Source organism: Lissotriton vulgaris, chromosome 12 (genome assembly GCF_964263255.1).
Source record: "Lissotriton vulgaris chromosome 12, aLisVul1.2, whole genome shotgun sequence".
Lineage (NCBI taxonomy): Eukaryota > Metazoa > Chordata > Amphibia > Caudata > Salamandridae > Lissotriton > Lissotriton vulgaris.
The window spans coordinates 109,012,913-109,033,946 of record NC_141700.1 but is presented as its reverse complement, the minus strand read 5'-3'; the positions used below and the strand labels follow the sequence as shown (position 1 = coordinate 109,033,946).

Genomic DNA, 21,034 nt, shown 5'->3' with positions numbered 1-21,034 from the left:
TCATGCTTTCAAATGCACATCCCACACGTTCTGTTCTTGGCAAGGCTGTCCTACTCCGTGACAGCTCCCACTGAAAGATTGCAAGATTACAAGAAATAAACTTTTAAGATAAACAGGCATATGCAGGACGTTGCACATTCAGGCTAGGGTAAAATAACACACCAAAGTCAGTTAAAATAATGGTGGTCAAAGGCCATCACAGGGTGTCGGACCACAAGAGTGCCTCTAGCACTACATTTGGGCTTGTGTATCTCCACCCTTGTATCATAATTTACTTGCCTTACAGAAGTGACTCTTAAGTACATTAGCTAATAATCTGTAAACGTTCATTATCTGTTACAATGTGAGATCCTTGTTCAATTCAGATTTCCTTAAAGACTCACTTACTTAATCAGTATTTTCACCCTTCGGTTTTTTATAGATGAGGGCGATGATGAGGACGATCCAGAGTACCACTTTTTGGAGGATCTTGATGTACCAGACACAGAGGACCTGCGAAACGACCGTGCAGTGCGTATCACAAGTGAGTGTTTCAGGCTACATGTGCTCAAGAAATACAATAAAACACCTGTTTACAAATGTAGAGTTCCTGGGTAGACAGCAGACAGGTGGTTTAGGTTAAGTAAGACCATGACTGAAATTCTTTGGTTTTCCTGAAAGGTTGTAGCTGTTTTCCTTTAAAGAAAGTTCTTCTCTTGGTCATGTTTTTGGGGTGTAAGGTAAGGCGGGGTGTATGGGTGGGGGCAATATCACCTTTTTTGGCAAAGAGAAATGAAAAGAATTCGCTACTACATGAAGGTATCAGTACTTTAGGAGGTATCTGGTGTGTTTTTGAATTGAGTTGAGTAAGGGCAGGGAAAGGCATTATTAGAACAGAGAAACAATTCTGTAAGGAACCCTGGCTGTCATTGTTTGCTTTGACATTCTGAGCTGAGGTAAAAACAGCACAAATGCAGACACTGGAAGAAGAGGATTAGATTTGCCGTCCATAAATGAATAATTATGCGAAGTTGCTGTACTGTAAAGAGAACTGGATTGATTGTGAGTGGTAGGTTCAGGCTGATAGTGGGAAGGTTTGATTTCTCAAGAGGGTTGTGGGATGGGACAAAATATGATTATTTGAAAAGTCCTTTGTGGCAGAGGGTGCAGTGAAAAAGTACTTAAAACCTACAGATGTGCCAACACATTGTAAACATGTTAATTGAACCCTGGCGATGCTGGTTGGTGGTAATTGTAAATGTGCATTTTCTAAATTTTTACATTTAGTACCCAGCATTATTATGTTGCCATTCTACAATGCCCAATATGGCCCTGTGTGAAGGCAAAGATTTGATAAACAACATCTCCTCATAATCAAGGTGGGCTACCAGTTGGTTAACTCTAAATTACATATTCCCTTGTTAAAACTGTTTAACATCTTCAATGCTATAGCAATTCCCCCCTTGTGCTGATGATCTAGGAATCCCATTGTTCATGACGAGCTCAGCTCGTCATGAGCACAGGAGCACTGTACTGCATGACGAGCAGGGCTCGTCATGAGCATGGAAGGGGTTAAGAATGAACATTCAGATGCTGGTACTAGCACATTTTCCTTCTGACAGTAGAGCTTACCAGACCAAAAAAACAAATTGATCTTAATCTTGAATAGGTTGTTAACCATATATGTTGTGTACACATACATCATCTTTACATGTTACGGCCCAATCTTCAGTTTTGGCCTGGCTTATACCACACATTTCTTTGCCACTAACTAGGAAGCTTTATACTTCTCACTCAAGTTCTAGCCAAATTGAGAGTTAAAGGCATGTCAAGATCTAGGAAGTAAGTTTAATCGTTGTGCCAGCACAAAGATTTTATAGTTGTGAAGTTCCGTCCCTGTTGTCTATGTAAAGGAGACCTAATTTAATGCACATCTTTCCTTTATCTACAGAGAAGGAAGTCAATGAACTCATGGAGGAGCTCTTCGAATCGGTAAGAGAAAATGGTGTTGTTTTGGTTCTTGGACTGCCAATGGTTTAGTATTAAGGGACAGTTACTAATAATGTAAGCAGGAGTTGGTCCTTTCCATTATAAATCTGTTCAGCCAAGAGTTTAAATTGAAAAGGACCCTTCAAACTTCTGTACTCCAAAGTTGTTTACAAGACTGCGTATGCCATATGCTAAAAATGAGTCCAATACAATGAGAAGACCTTGTGCTTTGTTGCTGAGATATGTGCTATGTGCTTCCAACAGCAGCAACCATTAGGTGTGGGGATATGCTACAAGAAAGCATATAAAGAAGCTAATACACATTGGCTTACAGGGGGGCATTTGATTCCATGTTAGTAGCTAGGGCCATTCCTTGAACTTTGCACAGCAACATCCATGACAACCATCTATATGAACACTATATTAACACTGTTATTTATATCCTTCCACAGTAGTCTCTTGAAGGTATTTGTCTATACCCTAGTCAACAAACTAATTTGCCTCTCCTCTCCTATATGAAGCTGTATATCCTCTTGGACCTACCCTGGTCCCCAGTTAAATGTTGGCTACAAAATGAACACCTGCTTCAAGGCTGTTCTTGAGACTCTTTTCTACTGCTATTCTATATTGATACTGTACTAATTTTAGAAATTCGTATTCTGTATTGCTCTGTTGGCATCTTTACATGATGATAACCTTTTGTCAATGACTAATAAAGCATATTTTTTAATTGGTGGAACGAGTTAATGGTCTACATTGTATCGCTTCATAGCTGACATGGGTTATCTTTGAGAATATTTCAGCCTAGCTTCTCACATGCAGATTATAAGGCTTTCTTTGACTCAAATGATGATCTATTCAAGTGTTGGTGACATTTTTCCAATAAAAGTAACTTTTGGATTGGGAAATGGAGCTTACATTTTTTGTGGTTTGGACTTTTCGGCTTGCCAATTTAGTATGCCTTGGCCAATTCGTTTTTCTGTAAAAGAGAGATGAGGAACTTTGGAAAAGAGGCAACGTTTGTGAGCTTAGGCTTTGAATGACATAGATTTTTTCTTGTTTTTTAATTTCAGAGCTAGTTGTTTCATTTTATCGCTTTTTGTAAAGATGCTCATTCACTATGTTAGTGTTTTTTTTAAATTTCACATGGACCAGAAAATCAGAAAAAAGGAGCATCATTCTGGGTACAGTTGATTTAGCTATGTATTTGTCTTTTCAGAATATCCTATATTCCGTGTTTTTGTGCCAGCAGATGGTAACAAATTCCAAAGTTAGGGGTCAGTGCATAGAAGGCTCTGTCTCCTTTATTGAAATGTTGATACTGAAACATTTATATCCCCTTTTCTGGTGAAAAGTGCAAAGAGACTTTGAGGGGGAGTAACACAGTTTTTCTGAGAGGATTGGTGGACCAGGGGTTCGGTAGCGGTGCTGAGCTTGCCCATTCAGTTTGCAGTTTATTGCTTTGTGGGCAAGGATCCATTGAATTGTTTTCTAAAGCATGATGTGTACTGCCTCTGTTGAAAATCCTGTCAAAGAGGAAGCTTCTGCATTCTTTCTTAGAGTGATGTGATAAGGTTATTTTTAGGATGAAGCCAACTAGACAGTGCAGCTGTCTGTTTTGCTAAAGACATCTTGGGGACATTGAGAAAGCTTACCTGGGAAGTGCATCCCCCCACATTGCTTCCCATCGGTGTTAGACGGACCGGGAGGGTCGGCCGAGGATAAGGGGAGAGGTCTCCGGGGAGAGCCGTCTCCGACGATCGTACAGACAAGTAACTTCCCCCCCACAGACGGACACCACACAAGGATAAAGTTCAATGATACTTTATAGGCAATTCTTTAAGTACGATGGATGGTACAAGGAGGTCTGGACTCAGGGGTCCCCTCGGTTCTGGTCTCTGGTTTGGGAAAAGGGTAGCGGGACAGTCTTGTTACCAAAAGATGGAAATAGCTCTCAATCCTCGAGCTCGGCGTTCTAGATGATCGGGCCGCGGCGGAGCCAGGCAGGTCCCGAGATGGACGAAGGAAGCGACGGTCCGCGGCGGAGCCAGCAGGTCCCGATGAAGATGGTGGTTGCAAACGGTCCGCGGCCACGCCAGCAGGTCCCGACGACGACGAAGGTTACGAAGGTTACGAAGGTTGCGGCAGCGCCAGCAGGCAGGACGATGATGCACAAGGCAGAGCTACGGCAGCGCCAGTAGTCCGTCAAGGATGAGTTCTTCTCTGCGTCTCTCGACTCCAGGATACAACTGCCTTCCTGCTCTGGAGCTGCCCCAGTTATAGGGCTGGTGCCCTTTGATGTCCGGACCCTCGCACTTGGAGGTCGGGAGGTCCGGGATGAGGGAGTCCAGACACCCAGCAGGGGGGTGGAGCCAGCGCCCGGGGAGGCGATGGGCGAGCGGCACCTGGCGGGGGAGAGCCATCGACGCCTCTTTCTCCCATTGACTTGCCAAGTAGCCCGCTCACCTCCTGGGTGGATGGTGGTGCCGGGATGTCTGAGGCCTGGCTAGGCCCAGGGTTGAGGTCGATCGGGGGCCAGGCGGCCTCGTGGTGGAGTGTCCAAGATGGCGCCCAGGCTGGGCGCGCGGGCCAGTAGTGGGTCGGGCCCACGAGGTCGATATGTTCAGTGGCCGGGGTCCCGGAGGGGACGGAAGACGAGCAGTGGTGGTGTGTGGCACTTGTGTGACCGGGCTCGGGCCTGGTCGGGCCGAGGGGGGAGCGGCCCTTCATGTGGCCTGTCCAACACGCGTCCCCCCCAGCTGAAGGCGGGGAGAGTCACCCATCCTCTTGGGGACTCTCTTCGTCGAGGCGGAAAAACCGGGACAGGCCATCCGCGTTGGCGTGATCTGGCCCAGGCCGGTGCTCCACAGTGAAGTCCATCCCTTGTAGGGAGATGGACCAACGTAGTCGTTTCGGGTTTTCCCCCCGCATCTGCATCAGCCACTGCAGGGGTCGATGGTCGGTCTGTACCCGAAAGTGCGTGCCAAAGAGGTAGGGCCGGAGCTTTTTGAGGGCCCATACCACAGCGAAGGCCTCCCTCTCTATGGTGCTCCAGCGTTGTTCTCGGGGTAGGAGTCGCCTGCTGATGAAGGCCACTGGCTGATCAAGGCCTTCGGTGTTCACTTGAGACAGGACTGCCCCAATGCCATGGTCGGAGGCATCCGTCTGGACGACGAACTCCCGGCTGTAGTCGGGGGCCTGGAGCACAGGGGCGGAGCACATGGCGGCCTTCAATTGTTCGAAGGCTGTTTGACAATCCGGGGTCCAGTTGACTTTCTTGGGTTGATTTTTGGACGTGAGTTCTGTGAGGGGCCCCACTATGGTACCATAGTCTTTCACGAACCTTCGGTAATAGCCCGTGAGGCCCAGGAAGGCGCGTACCTCGGTCTGGGTGATGGGGGGCTGCCAGGACTGGATGGCGGCAATCTTGAGCTGCAGAGGGGCCACCAGACCGCTTCCCACCTGGTGTCCGAGGTAGGTTACGGACCCCTGACCAATTTGGCATTTACTGGCCTTAATCGTGAGGCCAGCCCGCTGGAGGGCCTGTAGCACCGCTTGGAGGTGGTGGAGGTGCTCGGGCCAATGGTGGCTGTATACAGCGATGTCGTCTAGGTAGGCGGCGCTGAATCCTTCGAGCCCTGCCAGGACCTGGTTGACGAGCCGCTGAAATGTTGCTGGAGCATTCTTCATGCCAAAGGGCATGACCTTGAAATGGTAATGGCCATCAGGGGTGGAAAAGGCAGAACGTTCTTGGGCCCGGGGTGTGAGGTCGATCTGCCAGTAGCCCGCTGTCAGGTCGAAGATACTGAGGTAGCGGGCAGCTCCCATGCGGTCGATTAGTTCGTCTGCCCGGGGGATGGGATGTGCGTCTGTTCGCATTCAAGCCCCGGTAGTCGACGCAGAACCGGAGTTCTGGTGTGGTGCCGGGAGCGGCTGCTTTGGGGACCAGGACTACAGGGCTGGCCCAGGGGCTGTCTGAGGGCTCGATGACCCCGAGCGTGAGCATCTTGGTTACTTCTTCCTGGATGCAGGCCCGTACCCGATCTGGTACGCGGTAGGCCCGGTGGCGGATAGGGGGGCTGTCCCCTGTATCCACGTCGTGCACACACCAGGAGGTGACACCTGGGGTGAGGGAAAACAGGCTGGCGAACTGCAACAGAAGGTCTCGACATTCTTGGCGTTGTTCCAGGGTGAGGGCCTCCGAGAGTCGGACCCCATCCACGGAGCCGTCTTTCTCCCGAGTCCGTAGGAGCTCAGGGAGGGGCTCGGAGTCTTCTTCGGCCCCATTGTCTGTGGCCATCAGGAGGCTGAGTTCTGAACGCACAAAGTGGGGTTTCAGTCTATTAGCGTGGAGGACCCGGAGGGGGTTCCGGGCAGATTCCATGTCGATGAGATAGGTGGCAGGGCCCTTGCGCTCGACTACTTTGAAGGGCCCCGTCCATTTGTCTTGCAGGGCGCAGGGTTCGGTGGAGGACATCACCCATACCTGTTGCCCAGGTTCAAATTCGATGGAGGAGGCATTCCGGTCATACCACTTTTTCATGTCCTCTTGACTGGCCTCTAGGTTGGCTTTTGCCAGCTCTCGGAACCGCCGGGTCTGGTTGCGGAGGGTTAGGAGGTATCGGAAAACATCTGGGGGGTTCTTTAGAGGGGGCATCTCCCAGCCTTCCTTGACTAGGCTGAGTGGCCCCCGTACTGGATGTCCATACAGCAGTTCGAACGGGCTGAAGCCGAGGGACTTCTGGGGGACCTCCCGATAGGCGAAGAGGAGGCACGGCAGCAGCACATCCCACTGGCGACGGAGGGGCTCTTCCAACCCCCCAATCATCCCTTTGAGCGTGCGGTTGAACCGCTCAACGAGTCCGTTTCCTTGAGGGTGATAGGGGGTCGTGAATCGGTAGGTAACCCCACATTGTTGCCAGAGGGACTTCATATATTTGGAAATAAAGTTCGTGCCTCTGTCGCTGACGACTTCTCGGGGGAAGCCCACACGGGAGAAGATTCCCATCAGAGCCCGGCCGACTACCGGGGCTGTCACAGTCCGCAGGGGAACAGCCTCGGGGTAGCGGGTGGCGTGGTCCACTAGCACCAGGATGAACCGATGGCCTTGTTTTGTACGCGGGTCCAGGGGCCCCACAATGTCTATTCCGACCCTCTCGAACGGGGTGGTGACCACGGGATAAGGTTGCAGGGGGGCTTTTAGTTTGCGGCCGCTCTTTCCACTGGCTTGGCATGTGGGGCAAGATCGGCAATGCTGGTGTACCTCGTCCCTCATTTTGGGCCAGAAGAAGTGGGTCACCAGGCGGCTGTAGGTTTTATCTTGACCCAGGTGTCCAGCCAGGGGGACATCGTGGGCCAGGTTTAGCAGAAAGCCTCTAAAACGGAGGGGCACCACTAGCACTCGGCTGGCCCCTAACTCCGCGATTCTTTGTTCACTGTATAGCAGATCATTGTCCCAGTAGATCCAATGTTTTCCGGAGGTATCCCCTGCGCTTTGGGCGAGGGCTTGTTGGCGGAGTCCCTCGAGGGAGGGACAGGTCTTCTGTTCTTGGCGAAACTGTTCTTGCGTGGGCCCCCCCTCTTGAGGGCACTGGTCGAGGTTAGCGAGGTCTGGAGGTTGAGCTGGTTCTGGGGGGACGTCACGGTCGGTGGTTTCGGCTGGTGCGACCGGAGGCGGAGGCGCCGGCCATTCAGATTCCTCGGGTCGGGGTTTGGCACGGGCGGCCATGGACCGGGTGGTGACGCAGGTCCAGTCCGGGATGCCTAACATCCCCAGGTGTTCTCGTCGTTCTACGGCTGCCCACGGAGAGCTTTCAAGGTCATTCCCCAGGAGGCAGTCTACGGGGGCATCGTCTCGGACCGTTACTTTCAACATGCCGGAGACCCCTCCCCATTCGAAAGGGACGCAGGCCATCCGACACAGACTCTCTGAGTTATCGGCTGAACGGACAGGGCAGAGAATGTTTGGTAGGAACTGTTCTGGGGCCACCAGGTGACAGCGGACGGCTGTCACACTGGCCCCGGTGTCATGGAGGGCTTCGGCCCGGCGTCCATTGATGCTCACCCATTGGCTGTACTTCTGGGTGTTAGCGGGTAGGGGGACCCGCGGGACCATGTCTTTCCCCCCTAAGCAGGCTAGAGCCATGGCGGCTGGCTCCCATTCTTGATGCTCTTGCTCATATTCTTCTTGTTCCTCTGAGATCTGTTCCTCCCCCAGCGCAGCAGCGGCTACTTGGCGGGGTCTTGGGCTCTGATACTGGGGGCAGTTTGGGTCGTTTGCATAGTGGCCGACTCGTTGGCATCGATGGCACGTGACATTGGCTCGATATCCCGGTCGCGCCGGGGTGCTGCCCCGGTTGGCCGGGGGGGTGGTGCTGCTAGCGGGGGCGACCGGAGCGTTGTCTCTTCCACGTCCTTGGCCTCCTCCTCCTCCTCGGGGACGGTGCTGACCGTTGTTGTTCCGGCTCTGTTCATAGGACCCATTCCGGCCCACTCTGGTGATTTCCCACCGGTCAGCTTCGGCTGCGAGCTGCCGGGGATCGGTCAATTTGCTATCGAGGAGGTGCTGGCGGAGCTCAATGAAGCAATTGTTCGATAGATGCTCCCATACCATGAGGTTGAAGAGTTGTTCGTATGTTGTGACCTTACTTCCTTTGATCCAGCCCTCGGCTAAAATAGTTTACATAGTCCACCCAAGTTGTACCCGGGATGCGGGTGCAGTCTCGGAACCTCTGACGGTACATCTCGGGTGTGAGGCCATAGCGGGTGAGGAGTGCAGCTTTCATATGGTCATAGGAAGTCATCTGGTGGTCCGGGAGCTGTAGCAGGGCGTCGCGGCCCTCGTTGAGGAATCTCCCCCATAGACCGGCTCCCCAGTCGCTTCTATCGATCCGGTGGGCGGTCATAGCGATTTCGTAGGCCTTAAACCATTGCTGGATGTCGTCCTCTCGGAAGTACTCTCGAACGACATCCTTGGGGATGTGTACTTTTTTCTCTGTTGCCCCTGGGGTGTGGGGTTGCTCGGGCACCCCTACTTCTTTATTCTGCTTGCGTAAGTCGATCTCCGCTAATTTCCGCTCGTGTTCATATGCCAATTTCTTCTCCTCGAGCTCCCTTTGTCTCTGTTTTTCCTCTCTTTCTTCTCGGAGACGCAGGTGCTCTAAGTTTATTTTTTGTTCGGCCAACTTAAGTTCAACATCCATTTTGAGCCGGGCCATTTCCAGCTCGTGTAGTCGGGTTTTTTCTCGTTCCTGGATCTCGTCTTGCGAGAGACCCGTTCTTCGCTCTTCAGGGGCTGTGGTTTGTTTTTCTATTGCTGCGATGTTTTGATCGGGGGTTCCGGCAGCCCCGGTTTCTGCCCAAGACTCTAGGGCATGCTTGAAATCGTCCTTGGTACTTAGACCGGTGGTAGCGATGCCTAGTTCGATGCAGAATTGTTTTAATTCACGATGGCTGTACTCGTCCAATTTCTCCATCTGAAATTTCTCGGTGGATCCGCTTTCTTTGTTTGACATCGTGATTTCGTCGTGGGGTGAGCTACTCTCTGTACGATAATGCGGTGATTCGGATCGCGCCGCTGGCCACCAATGTTAGACGGACCGGGAGGGTCGGCCGAGGATAAGGGGAGAGGTCTCCGGGGAGAGCCGTCTCCGACGATCGTACAGACAAGTAACTTCCCCCCCACAGACGGACACCACACAAGGATAAAGTTCAATGATACTTTATAGGCAATTCTTTAAGTACGATGGATGGTACAAGGAGGTCTGGACTCAGGGGTCCCCTCGGTTCTGGTCTCTGGTTTGGGAAAAGGGTAGCGGGACAGTCTTGTTACCAAAAGATGGAAATAGCTCTCAATCCTCGAGCTCGGCGTTCTAGATGATCGGGCCGCGGCGGAGCCAGGCAGGTCCCGAGATGGACGAAGGAAGCGACGGTCCGCGGCGGAGCCAGCAGGTCCCGATGAAGATGGTGGTTGCAAACGGTCCGCGGCCACGCCAGCAGGTCCCGACGACGATGAAGGTTTACGAAGGTTACGAAGGTTACGAAGGTTGCGGCAGCGCCAGCAGGCAGGACGATGATGCACAAGGCAGAGCTACGGCAGCGCCAGTAGTCCGTCAAGGATGAGTTCTTCTCTGCGTCTCTCGACTCCAGGATACAACTGCCTTCCTGCTCTGGAGCTGCCCCAGTTATAGGGCTGGTGCCCTTTGATGTCCGGACCCTCGCACTTGGAGGTCGGGAGGTCCGGGATGAGGGAGTCCAGACACCCAGCAGGGGGGTGGAGCCAGCGCCCGGGGAGGCGATGGGCGAGCGGCACCTGGCGGGGGAGAGCCATCGACGCCTCTTTCTCCCATTGACTTGCCAAGTAGCCCGCTCACCTCCTGGGTGGATGGTGGTGCCGGGATGTCTGAGGCCTGGCTAGGCCCAGGGTTGAGGTCGATCGGGGGCCAGGCGGCCTCGTGGTGGAGTGTCCAAGATGGCGCCCAGGCTGGGCGCGCGGGCCAGTAGTGGGTCGGGCCCACGAGGTCGATATGTTCAGTGGCCGGGGATCCCGGAGGGGACGGAAGACGAGCAGTGGTGGTGTGTGGCACTTGTGTGACCGGGCTCGGGCCTGGTCGGGCCGAGGGGGGAGCGGCCCTTCATGTGGCCTGTCCAACAATCGGCTTTGTGGTTTGTAACTTACATTTTCTAGCTTTCTATTTACTGGCTTTGTGCTTTAGGCTTTCCAGGGAGAGTTTGTCCCTCCCAGGGAGCAAAGCCTTTTTCACTGCAACTCCCCTTGTCTTCCATGAGTGCGCCTTTCTGTAAACAGGCCTTTAAATCTTGTTTTTATCTTGTCACATTTGCTGTGCATTCAAGGACAGGTCAAATATCAGGCTATGTCTTCTGAGGGAGCTTGGTGTTTTCTTTTCTTTCTCTGACATCAAAGTGAGAGGATTTATGTGGCAATCTTGCTGGATACTGGGGAGTAGGAAAGTTTTTATTTCTTGCACACAACAACATTTAAATAAACTGCAGGCATTTAAGAATTAGGTACACAAATGAAGCACATTTTTTTGTTAATTTTGAAGAGTTTTGGAAACAAATACTTGAATATGATCAAATCAATAACTAGGTGATGCCATTTCCACATATTATTGCTTGTTCACTGTATAGTTTTATTAGTAAAACTGTGTCTGGGCAAATGCCATGGTCATTTCAATTGAAAATGTGTTGTCTATAATTGCAGTGTGCTACCACACCATGCATACTCCACTGTACACCACTCCACTATACTCTGCACCACTCAACGTTACTCTGCTGTACTCATAACCACTCTATGCCACTGTATTCTACTCTGCACCACGCCACTTTACACCACTGCACCACTGTACTCTGCGCCGCCCTGCACCACTACGTTCTTTGCCACTTTACTCTACGCCTCTTTCTCTGTACCACTCTACTCTACGCCAATGCACTCTTTACTTCTCTCTACCCTATACCAATACACTGTTTGCTACTGCACATTACTCCTCTCTACTCTGCAACACTCTACTCTGTTCCAATGCACTCTTCATCCCTTCACTGTATGCCTCTATTCTACAACACTCTACTCTATGCTAATGCACTCTTCGCCACTGCCCTCTGCATCACTCAAATCTAAGCCACTGCATTCTACACCGCTACATTTACTTTGCTGAATTCTATGCCACTGCACACTGCACTCTACGCCACTATAATCTGCAACACTCTATCCCATTATACTCTACACCAGTCAACTTTACTCTATGCCACTCCAGTACACAACACTGTATGCCACACCACTCCACTCTTCGCCATTCCACTCTATGCACACTCTCCTCTACACCACTATTTTTTAGCCATGCTGAACAGCAGTCACACTGCTGTACAACATGGCTCACTGGTGTAGTTACATGGATCGCCCACTCTGATCCACTGACAGAAATCAGTGGTGAGTATCGGTTTTCCTCATGTACAAATCATTCAGAGGTTCAATTATATCTCCAGTTTCCACCTAGTTTTACGGCTGTTGACACATTTAATATATTCTGAAACATTTTCAGTATCAGTCCGTATTTAAACTTTTATATGCCTCAAGAAGGTCCGCTGCACGTTTGCGACAATAAAAACAGCTTTGGCAAAGCCAGAAAGTCTCACCTTTGCATGACCTTTTAAGTTTGTCATTGTGTTTTAGCCATGTTGTACAGCAGCGTGGATGTAGTGCGTCATGGCCAAAGGGGAAAAAGAGCTAAATAAAACATTGATAAAGCCAATAGCTCTTGAGTAGTTGAGACCTATTAGCTTTGCCAATACTTGTTTTTAAAGCACCGAGGAGAATGCTTAGGCAATTGGGGCAGCTATGTCCAATTTTGTTTTGCACCGATTGGTGAACCCAGTAAACAAGTGTGCACATTGCTGCAAAATGCATGGTACACTGTTTAAAAATTGTTTGGGCACAATACAGTGTATGATCAGTGTGCCAAGGGCCCACAGGCTGTCACTCTGGGAGCAACAGTTGAAAAACATTCGCTGGGAAAAGTTCATATAGGTAAGAAGTCCAGAATGGAAAGTTTTATATAAGAGTTGCGCCCCAGTCTGAATAGTGACTAAATAGCAATGTAATAGGCAAACGGGTCTTTTGTTTAACAAATATATGCCTTTGAAAAAGCACAGGCTTCTGCGTAAATCCAGGCCTTTGGCGGACATAGAAGGTGATGCCTCCTTTTACATCCTGCTGTGCATGTAAAAGGCAGCAGCCCTCACACAAAATCAAGCAAGGTGACAATGCAGGTGCCGCCTAATGTAGACGCTTCAGGGTCAGTCCTAAATATAAAGCACACACTTAAAGCAACAGTTGTTTCAACAGTGTAAACAGATTCATCAAGGGAAAAACCATTTGCCCACAGACTCTTGAAGGTTTGGAGTTAACAGGGCTTTTTGAAAATAATCCAGATTCAGAATATGAAGGCGTTTAGTAGTGAAGTTATTCAATTTAGAGAAAAAGTAGAAGCATTTAACAAGAGCAGTACCTCAATGTGAACCTACAATGGCCTGCTTTTGCTTTAGCTTCCTTGAGAAATACTCCCAGTCTACTGGGACACTTACTGGCCAGTGGATGATGCTATGACACCCGAGAGCTGCTAGTTTCAGGCTCTGGGAGGTGGGGGGTTGTCAGCTAGGGGATGACGTGTTTTGGGAAGTTTCCTCACTATCTCAACCCTTGCTCTAGTTTGCCTCATGAGCTTCAGACCGCTTTGAAGCTGGAGCTTAGGTTTGCGCCCGGTTAAATTGCTGCAGAAAGTTATAGTCCGCATCTGGTAAGTAGCTTTGCTGTGCCTCTGCATTGCAGACACTGCAGCCTCCCAGTGCTGGACTTGCAGTGTATGCAGATGGGGAGAGGATATGGCGCTATGGCCAGAGCCGCCAACTGTGGAACTGGGGAACATGACCTATTGTAACATAACTGGTGCTCATGTAAAATACTCTGAGTAATGGTTGGATTTTGCGCATGAATATCAGAGTTGTGCTTCTGTTGTATGTTGTCACTGTGTTTATTTGCGAATACAAAGCGAGAATGGGTGAGCGATAGAATGCATAAGCATTAGATGATATAGTATGGATGGACAGATTTGGTGTAAGTGTAGTGTGGCGTAAGAAGACAATATTTTGATGTTGTGCTTGTATGGCAGAGAGTGCGAAAACAGTCTCACAGTACATGTGCAGTTCGGCATGCGTACGAGGGAAAGTATTGGAGTACATTTGGTTGTGGTTTCATATCCATATCATCCTTGTTGTGATCTATAGCAGTCAGTCAAGCTACTGTGATCAGGAAGCATAGTAAATCGCCCATATCCAAAGGGTGTTAACCAAGAGAAGGTGCAATCTTCCATCAGCTTGATTGTATACAAAGAGTCCAACAGGAGTGACAGGGAACCTCCCTTATGAGTAGCCTTTATCCCACTAGTGATGACGTATGCACTGAGGAGTCCACCCAGGAGCAGCCGGGAGCATCCCGTAGGAATAGGAATAACACAGCCAACCTCCTAAGTGTGCAAAGTTTACAGGCTCTGAGCTCGAAGTGTTTTGTTTCTCTGTGAAGCTTGCACATGGCATTTGATTGTGTTTGCTTGTTTGCATGGATGCTATTTTTTATCAGGTTATCTTTGTGGTGTTTTTAAAGCAAGCCAGACTGTTATTTGTGATGATGTTAATATTTAAGAAATGTATCAAATTGTGTTTGACTTTTATGATTTTATTTTTAAAATCGAATAAAGTAACTATTAATCGATTGATGTACAGCTGTCCTGATATTGGCATGTCCCACTACTGATTTGCATCATAATCCTATTACCTCTGCATTTATTCCCCCTTCCCATGAGGCTGCAATTTCTCTCACAGCCAAGTGCATGGCACCTTTTGGTAGGTTTCTTTATTGTGTACAATATTTTGTACGTTCTTGATAAGAACATGTCACATTATCTCAGTTCACAAACAAATAGTAAAACCCAGCTTTAACCAGTATTTACTGAGGTAAGCATTTAAATTTAGAGGCACGTGCGTGATATTTATTTAAAAAAAATTACATTTACGGACAGTTGGAAGTCCGTTAAGCAGTGGTGCAGGGAGGGTGGGTGAGGGGGGGGTTGTTTTGATACAGTTCGGAATACACATGTAAGGTCAAGGAATACTGTTATGCATACGGGCGGTCTGAAGATGGTCTGGTATACGCAAACAGGGTCTAGCTCTTCCACAAGAACACTACGCAGTCTACTGAACGGGTACAGGGCCAACACTCATAACACAGAGCATGCTCAACACACCAAGGACCTCATAATTGTAAATGGCTGATGACCCAACACCCAGAGCGGAAGGGGCGGATCTAGATTCGCAAGCGTCATCCTTACGAGTACTGACTTGGAACGTGAGAGGACTGGGTGATAAGGTAAAAAGGGGACTGGTACTGACCGCATTGAAAAGGCTTAAACCCACTATAGCACTACTACAGGAGACACACCTGACGGGTCCAAGGCCATGGATAGGAGAGGATACAAGAAGATAGCCCACTCGGACTTTACGTCGGGGTCCAGGGGGACTGGTATCCTGATTCAGAAATCATCAAAATTTATTCAACTACACACTGAGACTGACGATCAAGGGTGCTTCGCGGCACTGCAAGGACAGTGGGAGGGTAGGCTCCTTAACTTAGTTTCTGTATACATTCCACCGGCGCTTCACTCGGTGCAGTTCCCGAAACTAGCAGACTTTTTACTGACTCTTCCTGAGGGAGATGTAATTCTTGGAGGGGACTTCAATGCCATTGTAGATACACAACTTGATAGGTTCCCAACGCCAGCCCACACGGGGGGAATCACCCGCTTCCAGCGTTTCTTGACAGCAATGGGTCTAATCGACATCTGGAGGCATACCCACCCCAGGGCTAGACAATACACCTTTCACTCCGCAGTACACAGCAGCATGTCAAGAATTGAGCACGTTCTGGCCCTGGGGAATGGCATCCAACATATAGACACCGTAGAAATTCACCCTAGGGGGATCTCAGACCACTCACCGCTTACCCTTACGATTTCCACTCAGGAGAAGTCACGCAAACGCATATACCCCATACATGCAGCATATCTTAAGATTCCCCAAGTTTGCAAGGCTCTTAAAAAGGCGACAACACAGTATTTCACCGAGAATATCAACTCAGTACGCTCCTCAGAGGTTGTTTGGGAGGCGTATAAGACGGTTTTCAGGGGACAAGCCATAAACTCAATCACGGGCTACAAAAGGGGATAGGCTCAGGAGCTAGCCAAATTGGAATTAACATTGCAGGAAATGTCAACAGCACATGAACAACACCCCACCCCGGCCATGTCTCACGCACTTGCCCTTCAGCAGCAGCTCTACACTGACCACTTACGAGCTCAGGTTAAGGGGCAAATAACTGATACGCAGAATAGGGTTCACGAGGTGGGAGACAAGGCGGGAAAGATGCTGGCTTGGCTCGACAAGAGGGGAGGAAGTTCTAGAGGAATCCAACAAGTGAGAGACAGTCTGGGGGTGATGCACACTAGCCCAGAACAAATAGTAGAGAAGCTTGCGGCCCACTTCGAAGGGGTCTACACCCCTGAGCGTTTAGTAACATCGGAGATGGCCAGAGAAGCTCTGGAACAGATTGAGGTCCGGACGCTTTCTTCGGAGGTGGCCACAGAGTTAGATGCGGACATTACAGCTGAGGAAATCCAATTGGCTATTAATGCGTTGAATCCGGGTAAGGCGCTAGGACCGAACGGCATACCTATAGAATGGTGTCAAGCGGCGCCCGAGAGCCTAAGCACACATCTACTAGCAATGTATAAGGAGTGTTTAGAGAAGGGCATACTCCCACCAGATCAGAGACTGGCGACTATAGTAGCCATCCCCAAACCGGGGAAACCACCTGAAGATTGCTCCTCATACCGCCCCATCTCGCTGCTCAATGCAGAAGTTAAAATCCTCGCCAAACTCTTGGCGAATAGGATTCTGCCTCACCTGCAAACCCTCATACACCCGGACCAGTCTGGATTTATGCCTCATAGAAACACTGCGTTAAATCTGCGCAGATTGCATGGGGTGCTGGCTAGGGCAGACTCGATCACCACACAAGCAGTAATATTGACCCTTGATGCCAAGATGGCCTTTGATCTTGTAGAGTGGAACTACTTGTTTGAGGTCCTGTCTCGTTTAGGTTTCGGCCCCAAATTTACCGCATGGATCAGACTATTATACGTTGACCATGTCGCGCAGGTCGTGGCAAACGGCCATATCTCGCGAATGTTCCCACTGGGGAGGGGCACACGTCAGGGATGCCCCCTCTCACCACTGCTGTTTGCGATTTCCTTGGAACCCCTAGCCACCCTAATAAGGACCTCGCCGCTGCTGACGGGCATACGCTGGGCGGAGGGCTGGGAGGACCGGCTCTCACTCCATGCCGACGATATGCTGGTATATCTAACGGAACCGGAACGCGGGGTGCCGGCCCTACTGCATATCTGTGACAGTCATGGTAAGGTATCAGGATATACGTTGAACTGGAGCACATCGGAGTTATATGTACTGAAGGGACCGATCCCGGCACTGAGCGCAGAGTGCCCTCTGAAGATGGCTGACTCATCCTTTAAATACTTAGGTATCCAGGTTACTAGGGACCCATTGGAGTTTATGGATAAAAATTTGGGGGCCCCCATGGAAAGACTTAAACAGGACATTAAGTTTTGGGCGGGGCTGCCTTTAACGCTACTGGGAAGGGCGGCTCTGTATAAAATGATGGCCTTGCCCCGGTTTCTGTACATACTTGAAAATACGCCATATCCGGTGGCTCCGAGAATTTTTCAGAAAGTAGCGGCGATGGTATCAACTCTTCTATGGGGAAACCTCCCAGCACGCATTGCACAACCCAAATTGCATAGGGGATGGTACGATGGGGGAATCGCGTTGCCTAATCTGAAATTGTATTATTGGGCGGCACACATGAAGCCCATCAACCACTGGATACACACTCCGCAAAAGGAGCCAGCGTTTCAAGCAGACAGGGCGCAACTGGGCACGAATAGTTTACTGGCTCCGTTGTATGATCAGCGCAAAATGCGTTCGTTGGTGGGGCCCACCAGACTAACTGTGGTGCTGTGGCATACAGCGACGGCGACGCTAGGATGGAAGAGGAGAATAACCAAACTCACCCCACTATGGGATTCTCGAGCCTTAGGTAACATGAGAAACAGCAGAGGGTTCTCACACTGGGACACTATAGGGATATCTATGGTGGGGCATCTCTGGGACAGGGGAGGTGTGGTGCCTTTTAATAGACTGCAGGAATTGTACGATCTGGGGTAGCGGGAGCTATATAGATATATTCAGATACGACATGCGTTGCTCACTGCTCTACCCCCGGACACGGATTTGCCAGAATCATCCCCACTTGAAGACCGACTTCTCACAGATTTTATGATTGAACGTGCGACATCACTCACATACCGTAAACTGCTCAATAACTTACCAGACCCACTGACCCCTTTGAAGGAGAAATGGGAGGGAGACACCTGTGAGATGGACGAACATGAATGGAATGAACGTGCGACATCACTCACATACCGTAAACTGCTCAATAACTTACCAGACCCACTGACCCCTTTGAAGGAGAAATGGGAGGGAGACACCTGTGAGATGGACGAACATGAATGGAATGAGGCGATAGCATCACCTAAGGAAGCAGGCATCTCCGCACGACTGAGACTTGTACAATTGAAAGTGTTGCATAGGGTGTACTACACCAGGACTATGCTACACTGCATTAATAGAGCACAACACCCTTACTGCCTTCGTGGGTGCGGGGAGGTGGGCACGTTTTTTCACATCATATGGGATTGCCCCAGGATCCAGGAGTTCTGGAGACAAATAATGCGAACAATATCGCAGACGCTGGAGATCGCACTGTTGCCTGAGCCGAGGAGGTGCTTCCTAAATGTCTGGGAGCCATCTGATCTGTCCAGGCATGGTCAACTCTGGGTCACAGTGGGCCTGATAGTGGCTAAACGTGATATCGCACAGCGATGGGGAGCGGGAGAAGTACCAACGAGGTCACAATGGTGCCTGAACATGGATAGGGTAATGGTAACGGAAAGGGCGGTGTACTCTAACCGAGCCTGTCCGGGGAAATGGAATAAAATCTGGACCAAATGGAATGTGTACAGAGGGGAGATCTGCGATCCCTTGCCAGAAGAAGACCAGGTTGTGTCAGATGAGGAAGGGGAGGAGGAATGACATTACACGCAGACTAGGACGGGAAGCGAAACCACAGATCATGGGTAGCACCAGACTTTACAGGATGGCCTCATGGAACGTATGGGGGGGGGGGGGGGTCACTAGGACACGCACACGAGCATGCTTTTGATGCAGTACTGGAGGGACCGGGTGGAGTTTACACGGGGGAGACGCTTCTTGACACAGTTCAACACGACCGATACCGGACAAAGCTTGACCACATTGTGATTCCTTGAATTTCTTTTGTTTTGTTGTTGTTTATGAAAAATAGAAAATCAAAAACCAGTACTGATTGATATCATAATGACTACGGAGTACCTTTCAATCAATGCAGGTATAAGGGTTATATTTTTAAACATAATGACATTCAGACGCCAGCTCGATGTTCCTGCATGATGATTACGAGATCGTTATAGCGGCCAGCCCCTTGGGTTGTAGGCCTAAAGCTGTGTAAATTTAAAGGTGCAATAAAGGTTTTTGAACAAAAAAAAAAATTACATTTAACCTATATGTTGTGTTAGACTTTCCAGCTACTCTTTCACAGTTTCTGCATATGCCCGTAATTTGAGATTGTGGGAATTTCCAAATTTTTGAGCACTGGGAGGAAATAGGTTTACCTTGAATTTCTGGGAACGGTTACTTTTCACTATTCTGTTTTCTGTACAAATTCTTGTGGCAAAGTTCAGTATTAACATGATGACTCACTAGAAACCTAATTTCTTGAACACTATACATAAGTGTATATACAAATATAATTCTTTTAGCAATTAAGGTAACAGTGAAACGTAATCAGGTTTTCTGGTGGGTTGCCTGGCTGCCGTCGCCTGGGGCTGCAGCTGACTGAATCTGCAGTTTGAGAGCAGGGTGCCCTTTCCAATGCTTTCACTCTATAGCTCGGCCTCTGTTAATAGCATGTGGCGGCAGGGTGCAGCTGGCATTCAGCACATTTTAAATCACGTATTAGTCATAAGTGGTATGCAGAGGACCAGCATGATTCATTTCATCTACTTCAGAGAACAGTGAGACTTTGAGAAGGAGTTTCATGGGGAAGTTTGTCAAAAGTGGGAAACAGCAGCTAGGGTTTCTAGTTTGGCAGAAGAGGACGCTGAGTGAAGTGAAGAAAGGTGAGAACCAAAAGAGAGAGCACAAGGAATTGAAGTAAAGATGAGAGGAAAATGAATGAGCACAGATGGAATGGAGGTAAAGATTGGGAAAGCAGTAAAGGTAACACAGTAGCGAAGAAATGAATTGTGGGTTTCATAAGTACAAAGGGTGAGCGGTAGAGGAGAACAAAAGGGTAATGCAAATAAAAAAGACAGGTGGAGGAAGTAACATAGAGTGACTGGAATTAAAGATGAGGAAATGTGAAGTTAGTGATACAGGACTTGTGGAATTTAAAAAAGTGAGAGATGGAGAAGAGAAGACAAGAGATCCCAGGGTGAATGGAACCAACCATGTGGACAACTAAAGCTGTGGTGCAGGGAGTGGAATGTAAGTAAAGATGGAGCGCAAGAGGATGGTACCTGAAATCAAGTGGAGTTAATAAGGAGGTAGAAAAACCAAAAGAAATGATGCACGGAGCATTGACAATACAAGCACTCGCCCCCAGTCAACTGATCTGGGTTTAATCCATCACCGTTCTTTAGCCCACTCTGCCACCCCAGTTCAGACATGGCCATATGCAAATCAGTCTGTCCCTGCACCTCATGGGAACAGTCCAGCCAGAACTGCCAAGCCATGCCTTCCCTGGACTGGAAACAAGCTACCGAGGACCGGTTTCTGGCATTTCAGCCGTCTTCAGCCCGGCTTGCTTGAATCCAGTGGCAAAGTGAGCAAGGGACTCACGTCTGAGCATACCCTGCCAACTTATGGCGAATAAAGAAAACCCAAAGGAAATGATGGACGGAGCATTGACAATACAAGCACTCACCCCCAGTCAACTGATCTGGGTTTAATCCATCACCGTTCTTTAGCCCACTCTGCCACCCCAGTTCAGACATGGCCATATGCAAATCAGTCTGACCCTGTGCCTCATGGGAACAGTCCAGCCCGAACTGCCAAACCATGCCTTCCCTGGACCGGAAACAAGCTACTGAGGACCGGTTTCTGGCATTTCAGCCGACTTCAGCCCGGCTTGCTTGAATCCAGTGGCAAAGTGAGCAAGGGACTCACGTCTCAGCATACCCTGCCAACTTATGGCGAACAAATAAAAACCAAAGGAAAATGATGGACGGAGCATTGACTGCGAGAGGTCAAGGGATCCGTTCGT

General features: G+C 49.5%; 1 protein-coding gene across 2 annotated transcripts in view; it reads left to right on the top strand.

The window, feature by feature from the left end:
• Positions 1–21,034, top strand: part of GON4L (gon-4 like) — a 421,863-nt gene that overhangs the window by 164,088 nt on the left and 236,741 nt on the right. For both annotated transcript variants that reach the window (XM_086947415.1, XM_086947414.1), the window contains exons 13-14: positions 422–523; positions 1,931–1,971. In XM_086947415.1, coding sequence (XP_086803541.1) covers positions 422–523; positions 1,931–1,971 — 143 coding nt within the window. The remainder of the gene's footprint in view (positions 1–421; positions 524–1,930; positions 1,972–21,034) is intronic.